The sequence below is a fragment of the Emericellopsis atlantica genome (assembly GCF_019669845.1).
Source record: "Emericellopsis atlantica unplaced genomic scaffold F5Z01scaffold_6, whole genome shotgun sequence".
Classification (NCBI taxonomy): domain Eukaryota; kingdom Fungi; phylum Ascomycota; class Sordariomycetes; order Hypocreales; family Bionectriaceae; genus Emericellopsis; species Emericellopsis atlantica.
Genome location: NW_025764708.1, coordinates 659,367 through 669,344, shown reverse-complemented (window position 1 = coordinate 669,344; position 9,978 = coordinate 659,367). Strand labels below are relative to the sequence as shown.

Genomic DNA, 9,978 nt, shown 5'->3' with positions numbered 1-9,978 from the left:
CTGTGGCTGGAGTTTCGCTTCACTTTCGGACTTGCCGGCCGGAGGCTGGAATGGGCAGTGAGGCTCATGACTTCATGTTGTTGGAATTTTCTCTTGGTTTGATCACAATCATTAGTTTCAACGCTAGACTCAACCCTCCTTGATTGAACAAACAACAAGGCTATTTACTTTCAGTCATTATTGTTGACATAAATTATACTTTGACATTAGTGGAGGGGTACCTTTCCAGAGCTTCGACAACATGTCTACCACCAACCTGCAATTGTATTCTCCAGTGGTGTACTTTGAACTACGTATCTTACTGAGTGCCCTGTCATCAACCCATGAGCCATGTCACAGGTAGGTCAACGAAATTGCATACTTGCGTATTCTTGTGTCCTTTATCATGAGTCTTGCGCAACTACCTACGTGCTTCACACCCATGTAAAGACCTTGGTCTAGGGTAGGTACTCGGTCTGAGACGTGGACGTCACGTGATATCAGCATGGTCCATCCAACCCACTTCTCTTGTTGAGTCCAAGTCAGTCTGAGTCGAGTTCAATCGGCCGACAGGAGGAATCGCGCCATCCAGGTCACGACATTGTCGTGGGTCTCTGCTACTACCCCGATCGCGTCAAAGACAAGCAGCGCTCTCCGTTAGTCTGGTCTACACATAATCTCTGAAAGGCATGAGATCTTTCAAGCCACATAGACAGGCATCCTACTGCCCAGTAGCTCGCTCTTCGGTACCTGCACGTCGAGTTTGTTGAAGTCATGCAGCATCAGCCAGCATATCATGCGGAAGACGAGCGTGCACCAGATATCATCGTGGGTGACGTTCTGTTCCGCATCCAGGCTTGCCTCTTGCGCATCGGCCTTTGCCGCCTTGCGAACTACGACTCTCCGGACGTGGTGGTAGTACAGCTGCATCAGCTTCTCCTGCCTCTCGTCGGGGCCAGCGGCGTCCACGTCGTCCATCGTCGTCGATGCGCAGGGAACTGGTGACGTGGATCGCGAACGGTCGTCGCCCAGGTTCATTTGGCGAATAACCTCTTGTATGTGGAAACGCAGGACCGTCTGTACAGTTTTCCGCCTCCTCTGCTGCTTGGGCGTTTCAAGACTCAACCCCGGTGGTTCGTCCTCTTGGGGCGTCCTTGGTGGCGTGCTGCCAGGCGACGGTCCTGGCGAGGCGACAAAGGTATTGAAGCGGCGACGGAGGCCCAGGAGACTGCTGCTTCCTGTTCTTTGTGTGCTCGATCTTGGTAAGGAGATATCTTGTGCTTCGAACCGTCGTGACAGCTTGCTTCGCCCCGTCAATAATTCGTCGGCGTCGTCTAATGCTACATGGAGAGCTCTGAAGCGCAGTAGTGTCGCGATGCTGTCGTCGCCTTGGTGCCTCAGTATTTCGCTGACATGGTCGCTCAGACGGTCAACAACAACCTGTGTTCGTTCTGCGTCGTTGGGCTCTTGAAGACACAAGTCCTTGAAAGTCTCCAAGGCCTTCCCAAGGTCGATAGAGCGCGCATCCCATCAATCTGGCGTTGGGTTCGGGAGATACGTGAATAACGTATTCTCAATGTGGAAAGTCTGGCTGAGCATCCCCACAATCTCAAATGATACTTAGGGCATTAGTGATCAGCTGCTTGACCGGGTGATGATTCCTGGGTGTACATACTGGGAAACAGGTGCGAGACTCTCCGACCAGGCGCCATGAACGTAGCCACCGAGGTATGGTTGCATCCAATCAGTTGCAGTGTTTCTGCGATTTCCGAACTGGTCGCTACCAGGACCGTGCTCAAGTCCCGCAAATCTACAGGAACCTCCAGCCTCCTCTTGTCCTGCGTGCTTCGGAAAATCGTGGGTACCCATCCGAAGCAGAGCTCTTTGACCTCATCCACTGGTATAACTCTGTTTTTTTCGAATCGCGAAAGTCCATTGACTTGGAACGTGAACGCCAGTCCAAGTTCAGCGACTCGCTCACCGAGGACCATGAAACCGTTGCCTTCGGCCCGGTAGCGATCATTGGTCCTGTTGAATTCCTTCCAGTATATGCCCATGGCAGCTATAATCTCAAGCAGATGGCACATGGTTGTGGTGGCATATGGTCGGGTAATGGATGCGGGCATGGTATCCCAGCTCATCCTCTTCTTCTGCACAGCGACCGCCAAGGTGTGGCTCTCTGCTAGTGAAGGTGGTTCGCTTGGCAGGCCATGCTGTCGAAAGGCAGTTTGCGGAGGCTGGCTTGAGGAAAAGTAGTCGAATTGGCGCCGGTGCCACATCTGCGATTCGATCTCCATGCTCTGGATTGCCGAGAGGAGAATAGTCCACGAAGCACGCTCGTTATCCGAGGTCCGTATCCTCTCCTTGCGGTCCTTCTTCTGGTAGTCTTCCGTCCAGGTGTATGCCAGACTCTGGGGAGTGCCATCCAGCAGCTGTATCTTGCCGTCCACCGCTCCCTTGTCGTTCGTCGGCGGACACACAAAGATCACAGGAATCTCCACCTCTGTCTCAAAGCGTAAATCTTCCAATCGAAACTTGCGAGTCTTCGTCTTGTGCCATCCTCCCATGACCTTTTCGTTGCATTGCGAGAAGCCGCGCGCGGACGCGAAATACTGCTGGAGGCATTGCAGAAGCGTCGCCAGGAGCGCGATCAAGGAGACGAAGAGCGCGGCGGCGGCGACGATGATCTCCGTCTCGTTGCTGTCGGCCATGGCACCCCAAGGTTGGGTGGGCGTCTGTAGCTGTGCTCAGCTGGGAGTGTCCGTCGTGGCGGAGACGTATCCGCGTCACATTGTATCCCACACAATCACTCTCTCTGAGGGCTCCGCTGTTTCGATCCGGCCGGTCGGTCGTGGTGGGATTGCCATCGGTTCGAGGTGTCTGCCAGTGTGCGGCGTGCGCAGCATGCTGACTAGGTAGACTGGAAGATCTGCAGAAATGTGTTTCGAGGTCCAATTGTTTCTAATTTCGGCATTTGCGCTGGCCGATGGGTTAGCGCTGCATAGGCCACCTGCACCACGCATTTGCGTGCAGACTGGAAAAAAACAAAACGCGAATGCTTCAGACGACAAGTTCACACAACCTCAATTCGCTAGGCGTTGTTGTTAATCCACGAATACCAAGGAGACATGGACGCTCTGGCGACACGCTTTTGCTCCGCTTGATGGTTGCCTACTTCATCGTGGTGCCCCGGATCGTCCCGCACAGTAGCGGTTCCTACATCAATCTTCACTGTCACAGACGGAAAGCTCTCGGTAGCTGCAGCTGGCCTCTTCGAAGCAGTACTCTTCTAAAGCCAGCCTTGTCTGCCTCTACGCAGCCATGGCGCAGCTGCACTCTACTATGCATATCCTCAATACATGGCCCAACCACCACTGGCCGAGATGGTCTGTCCTGTGACCCATCGACTCTCCTCCGATGCCAGCCAGCTCACGATTTGCGCCACGTCGTCCACCGTCCCCAGCCTTCGCCCGACAGGCGTCTGCTTCTTCTGCATATCCACAATGTTCTTTGGGATGTTGTCGAGCATCTTGTTCTGCACGGGCCCTGGATTCACCGCGTTGACCGTGTGGCCCTGCTCGCCCAGCTCCGCTGCCCAGCACCTCGTGATGCCCTCCAGGGCGGCCTTTGAGGAGCAGTAGAGCGATAACTCGGGGAAGCCAGCGCGTGCGCCCACGGAGCCAATGTTGACGACGCGTGCGTTTCTGAGATTAGGACGGGCAGCCTGCAGGAGGAGCAGCGGGGCCAAAACATTTAGATGGAAGATGGAATCAAAGTCCTGGGGAGTAATATCCTCAAGCGGCTTCACGACTTCGGCCCCGGCGTTGTTGACGAGGATGTTGATTTCGGCCCCGAACACGCTCAGAGTTTGGCGCACAATGTGCTCTGGTGTTTGAGGCTTACGCAGGTCCGCCTTGACAGCGATGGAATTGCCCCTTAGATCCTCAATTTGTTGACGGAGATTGGCAACGTGTCCATCACTGTTGGAGGATGTATAAGTCAACACGACCTGGGCATGTCAGTTGGGGTACATCTCACACATTTGTGCAGTTCTGGACCGACCTTCGCGCCTCGCTGTGCAAGATCTAGAGCAAAGCCAGCACCAAGCCCTCTCGAGGCTCCTGTCACAATGGCAACCTTGCCTTCGAGGTTGCGTTCCTTATGGACAGATTGGGGCACCTTGTTGGTCTCGAGGTATGAAAATTGTGGAAGAGTCATCCACAAGAGGTTTGAACGACTGCGAAGAAAGCAGGTCTGTTGTATTCCCTGATATATCGTATTCTAGCCATTCAATCCACGCCCAAAACCCAGTTATTGTCATTCTGATGTGCGTGACATGCTTCTGATTATCGCCGAAAAGCTTCGTCGTTCGGCGATAAAGCTAGGTCCGATGACACTTGACCACATCTTCAATTGTCACTTAAATCCCGCGAGGCTCCTCATGGTAGGAAATCAGAGGTCAGGAGAGATCTAATGGCTATCTGCAGCAGATCATATGTCAAATTGCGGAGGAAGGTGATCGATAGTCAACAAACTGCCATGAGGTTGGAATTATTTTCAACAGCCTAAAGAAACTCACCACACTCGGGCATCAACGATGTGAATCGCGGATAAACCATTGCTTCCAAGAAAAACCAAGACAAGTACAAGAGAATCCATTTCATTTATTTTACAAACTTCTTGTGAGTAGACCTTTCTCCGAGAGGACTGAAAAGTACAGGGTAGCCTTCTATCCTCGACAAACCAACTCGACGGCGTTAAAAGGTCAGGGTGCCATCCGCCTACCTACATGCCGCTCAGCTAGCTCATTTGATCGTGATCTGCACTCTAGCAAATGGCCAATTTTGCTCAAACTCTAAGCTCCCATACACCACGGCCGGGTTGAAGCCGAATCACACGGTCTAACGGCTGGCGCTCCCACCAAATCGCAGTTAGCGGTGCCGCGGCGCGGATTGCGGGCAAGAAAGGGGTAAAGATCACCACGCATTTCTGCCTCACCCACGAGTTAGGCATGTTTTCTCGGGTCAAGAGAGAAGAGCGCCCATGCAAAGAGCGATAGCGTTAGTGCGCACGCAGTCAGCATTCCTGCATATCGCCACGATGCGGAAGTCGCGTGGGAAAAACAGACCGTCGGACACGATGTGTTCGAAGCGAGGCTCGAGATAGTGCGTATTAGTGGACGTCTTCCCCTCGGAAGGAACAGAGGCCGTTGATAGTCGACTGTCCACTTCACCGGGCGGATCTCGCTCGTGGGGAGGGATGATGGCACAACGCATGAGATCAATGGGGATTGGGAAGTTGTTTGACTTCGTTTGTCAGCAAGTTGTCTGTCGTCAGTCGACCGACCGACTGATTGGGACTGCTGAGCGAAATGGCACCTGAACTCGGATGGGTCTCACTGCCGTATTTGGAGGTGGTGCTGCTGATCATCTCGCTCGTGGCCCGTGGGAGCGAATGATTCAAGGAAACGTGCCAGTATTCCCGATGTCCAATTAGGGGGCCGCAGGCGGAGGACTGGAATTCTGAGAAGAACAGAATAGCGGGCGTTGCCTAATCGATCTCGTTTGCTGTGAAATGTGAGTGACAGTGAGTCCGACAGCTCCAGCATCCCTGGTCATGTAATACGTAGATCTACATGCACGCGCAGCGGGCTCTTGGATGATCGGTCACTTTAGATCTACTGCTCTGTTGTTCCTTGCAGGAGATCATCGGCCATCAATTGTTGACGTTTGGGCGTTCCGTGCTTATTACATGCTATACATCAATTGAGAGCTCTGTCGCCCGTAAGCTCTACGTAGTCCGGTAGTCAGTGACACATCGGAAGATTCTCTCCGCTAAATCAGCCCGGTGGAGACTGGACAGGCCAGGCACCTGGAGAATCGTGAGTGACGTCGATTGTTGTCAGCTCGGTGCTAAACAGTACAAGCCATTCTTACGCTGAAATAGGCAATAGGCAATCTTAGCCGGCTCCAAAGGATCCACTTCCCCTTAGTCTTGCACGCACCGGATGGATGAGATCTCACACTATGATCGTGGCTGCTTGAAGGTACACCGTGCATGACTCGGCTGTAGTCGGCGACCATCAGACGGCAAATCAGGAATGGTCCTGACATGAATCTATGGGCGAATTAATTACGCTTGGTTCGCCTCTATGCAGCGTGGAGTCACTCTATCAGGGACGCGAGATGCCGCAAGTGAATGGACACAGACATCAAGATAACTTACATCAAATGCTACTACTAGTATGTGACATGTACAATTAATTGTCTTGCTTAAGGTCTGCTGCTAACGTGCGTGCCTGACGCGAGACTTGTCTATGGTGTATAATAGACGCAGATGTGAGGACATTGGCGAAGACTGAACTACATGTACGGACTACGTACTGGCTAGAGCCTGGAGCTTGTCGATCAGTATATGGTGGTAGCGCCAGTAACAGAAGTACCTGATAATGCAAGTGTAAACTATGGTTAATTAGGTAGCTTCATCCCATCACTATCGCCACAGCATACGCTACCAAATAGTCCCTGGTCGTGTTCTCATCTCCAGCATATTATAGAAGCAATGATTGACAGCCCTATGTGGAGGCAGCTTCGCCAGACCAGCTAGCCGGGCCCAATTGTAGCTGCATCGTCAGCATTCAGGTGCCCGACTGCCGCAACTTGTGGATAGTCAATGTCACACACACACAAACCTCTCAACGGCGTGCCTTGTGGACCCGGCACTAGAGGGCAATAATCTGCTGGCGAGCATTGCCGGTGAGGGAGCCGTCATGGATCGTCTTCCACTTGACCTCATACAGGCGAGAGGTGGACAGCAATGCGGACAGCATCGGCGCTACCAACGTGAAGACAGCCGGACGTACTGGCGGACATGAAGTGTTGAACATGAAGCGCGAGTCCATGTCATCAAGGTAAATCGGGCGAGCACTTGGGTATAAAGCCGCCAGGTTCTCCCCCAAGTGCTGATCCAGAAGACTCTCTTCATCCTCAAGCTCCTCATCATCTCCCAGACTACCTACTCTTCACTCTCAAACCTCAAGCCACCAAGCAACTCGACTAGCAAACATGAAGTTCAGCATCGTCTCTGTCCTCGCCCTGGCCGCTTCGGCCACTGCCACCCCCATCCTGGGTGGTCTCGTCGGCGGCGTTGGCGACGCCCTCAAGGGCGCCGTCAGCAAGGTCGGCGGCGCTCCTCAGAGCAGCGACGACATTGCCACTCTCCTCGAGGGCACCCTCGCGTCCGTCAAGGAGCGCACTGGTGCTATGAGTACGTGACCACAGCTTTCCAGCACGCCCCTGACCCATCCCCGACTGACCATATCTCACAGACGCCACCGTGGCCCAGGTCCAGAGCAAGGACATCACCGCCGACGCGGCTGACGACCAGCTCCTCGGTCAGATCCAGGGTCTCAAGCTCGACCTGTCCCAGCTCGTCAACTCGCTCACCACTGCTGCTGGTATCCCCGTCCCCAAGGGTGACGTCGACCGTGTCCTCACGCTCGTCAACGCCCTCCTCAACGAGGTCCTCGCCACCGTCAACACCCTCGTCACCGTCCTTGGCCTCCGTGTCCAGCTCACCTCCCTGCTCCACTCTGTCTTCAGCCTGCTCGCCAACATCCTCACTCTCCTCATCGGTCTCCTGGGTGGCCTCCTCCCTGCCCTGGTCGGTGGCCTCACTCCTCTCCTTGCTGGCCTCGGCAACGGCCTCCTTGCCCCTCTCCTTACCCCCATTGTCGCCCTCGTTGCTGCCATCTCTGGCCCTTAAGTGCAGCGTGTGCTGATAGGGACAACTGTCGAAAATATGTCGAAAAATAGTATCTGTGTGGCTTTCAGTTCTACTGTTAGTTTATTGGACAATTTAATACAATAATATTATTGCCTAGCTCGAACTCTCTTTGTGGTTGTCGACCTTATGTTTCTTGGTGATTTGGTCAACCTCTGCTTTCCTATTGATTGCGGACTAAATGCGTCATACTAATGGCTTTCGAGCAAGTTCGTACAGATGGTGCACTACTCGACGCAGACAGCAGTGACCTCTGGAAACATTTCCAGCCGGCGAACAAGCCGAGTCAAAGTCGCAAACCTGCCACCTGCAAACATAAAAACATAGAGGACAAAGAAAACTCACCAGGATCACAAACACTGTCAGTACAAACATTTACCTCAGCATGACAGGCGGTAACGCCATGTTTTCGGAGTTTACATGCTCAGGGGTTGAGCAACTTCGGCGTTTCGGCGATAAGGCTATAAGCTAGCGACTTGTCCAGCATGAACCCATGCCTTCTGTGCTCTTTTGATGCATTCTGATCAGATCTCAAACCTCATTTGTCAGTGAACGAGTCCAGCGCGAGTCTTAAACCATTTGGCTATGCCATGGTCGACCTTACGTGCGACAACGACTGGATACAGCCTCGCAACATTGGCCTATTGATGCAGGAGGCCACGGACCACGACGGGCCTGCGCTCCATTCGGCGATTGCGGAAGCGCATTCCAAAGGACTAGCATGCTGTTGTATTTTATCCCTGCCATGTTGGCTCTTGCTCATCGAAGGATGTGTATAAATGGGCACAGACCCAACTGGCAGGCAAGCAGAGACCATCCCACTCTCACCTCTACCAAGGACCTCTCTACCTGATAGTAGCAGTGGCCACTCGAGCGCATTTCTTCACTCGTCTGGAAATCGAGATAACAGACAATCTAATCATCAGACACGATGGCGCCTGTTTGGTTTATCACCGCCACATCATCAGGCTTCGGCCACGAGATTGCCCTGTGCGCACTTCGTCGTGGGCACACTGTCATCGCCACGGCTCGCAACATCTCACGCATCCAGGACCTAGCGGAGGCTGGCGCCCATACAATGGCATTCGACGTGACCTCTCCTCTCCCCGAGTTGCAGGAGACCGCCAAGAACGTCTTTGACAAGTTTGGTCGCGTCGACTACCTGGTCAATGCGGCTGGGTTCATCCTCGAGGGGGCCCTGGAAGAGTTCAGCCCCGAGGAGATCCACCGCATCTTCAACGTCAACGTCTTTGGCATGATGACCACATTCAAGGCCTTTCTCCCGCATGTGAGGACACAGGAGATCGGCGAGGGAGGCGCCAGGGCCACCGTCGTGTGCATCGGCAGCCTCGCCAGCTGGCAGGGCGGTGCCTCGTACGCAGCCTACTCCATGACCAAGGCAGCATGCTCGATGTTGATGGAGTCTCTCCGCATCGAGCTGGCCCCGTACAAGATTACGTCGACTGTCATCGAGCCAGGGTACTTCCGCACCGGCTTCCTCAGCTCGAACGCGCTCGTGCAGACCAAGGAACGCATCGATGCGTACGAAGATCCTGAAACACCCACGGGAGTGACCAGAGAAGGGTTGCGGCAGGTACATGGAAATCAACCAGGGGACGTGAGGAAGGGTGCCGAGGTCGTGGTTCAAGTGCTGACCAGGACGGGTGTGTCGAAGGGAAGGGAAGTTCCCGTTCGCATCGTGCTGGGGACCGACTGCGAGGCGACGATCAGGGCGCAGTGCGCCAAGGTGACCAGTTACCTGGAAGAGTGGCAGGATGTCATTAGGAGCACTGATTATCCAAAGGGGGAGTAGCAGATGGGTTGTATTTCTAATGTAGGTACATAGGATACTAGATGCTGATTGGAAATATGCCAGCACACGCCCTCTTTGTGAGGAACACGATCAGTCCCCCATTTTGGCTGCCCTATCCAGGGCAAGTCGATACGCAACGCGTGCGACATCTTCCCAAGAGCTCGTGTCCACGACGCCCTCGGCAATGAGTCCCGCCCCCTTTTCGACTGACTCTTTGCACTGACTGCACAGTTGTTCCTCTTGGCGGACCCAACAGGATTCGCGGATGATCCGCATCTTGTGGCAGGGACGCCCGTCCATGTCTGAGATCTTGAAGTGACAGCGGTGGCGCAGGCCGACTTGCACGTGGCCACAGGAGAATGTGAAAGTCCTCCAATGACACATTTCCTTGGATGCTAGCCTTG

The 9,978-nt window shown here is 53.9% G+C and overlaps 4 protein-coding genes across 4 annotated transcripts; 2 read left to right on the top strand and 2 right to left on the bottom strand.

Annotated features, from left to right (window-relative positions):
- Window positions 1-678: 678 nt before the first annotated feature.
- F5Z01DRAFT_680103 (uncharacterized protein) lies at window positions 679-2,690 on the bottom strand (the record flags this gene model as incomplete). Its single annotated transcript, XM_046265573.1, has 4 exons — window positions 679-1,132; window positions 1,268-1,479; window positions 1,585-1,598; window positions 1,655-2,690. 4 exons carry the CDS (start codon window positions 2,688-2,690, stop codon window positions 679-681), a joined length of 1,716 nt encoding a protein of 571 aa, XP_046120689.1.
- A 172-nt stretch (window positions 2,691-2,862) lies between these two features.
- On the bottom strand, window positions 2,863-4,197 carry F5Z01DRAFT_697571 (uncharacterized protein; the record flags this gene model as incomplete). Its single annotated transcript, XM_046266324.1, has 3 exons — window positions 2,863-3,988; window positions 4,042-4,137; window positions 4,159-4,197. The coding sequence occupies 3 exons, from the start codon at window positions 4,195-4,197 to the stop codon at window positions 3,332-3,334; spliced, it is 792 nt and encodes a 263-aa protein (XP_046120688.1). The 3' UTR covers window positions 2,863-3,331.
- Window positions 4,198-7,043: 2,846 nt separating this feature from the next.
- F5Z01DRAFT_697570 (uncharacterized protein) lies at window positions 7,044-7,743 on the top strand (the record flags this gene model as incomplete). Its single annotated transcript, XM_046266323.1, has 2 exons — window positions 7,044-7,245; window positions 7,307-7,743. 2 exons carry the CDS (start codon window positions 7,044-7,046, stop codon window positions 7,741-7,743), a joined length of 639 nt encoding a protein of 212 aa, XP_046120687.1.
- A 731-nt stretch (window positions 7,744-8,474) lies between these two features.
- On the top strand, window positions 8,475-9,574 carry F5Z01DRAFT_719919 (uncharacterized protein; the record flags this gene model as incomplete). The annotated part of the gene is made up of 1 exon (XM_046266565.1): window positions 8,475-9,574. The coding sequence occupies exon 1, from the start codon at window positions 8,693-8,695 to the stop codon at window positions 9,572-9,574; it is 882 nt and encodes a 293-aa protein (XP_046120686.1). The 5' UTR covers window positions 8,475-8,692.
- Window positions 9,575-9,978: the final 404 nt, after the last annotated feature.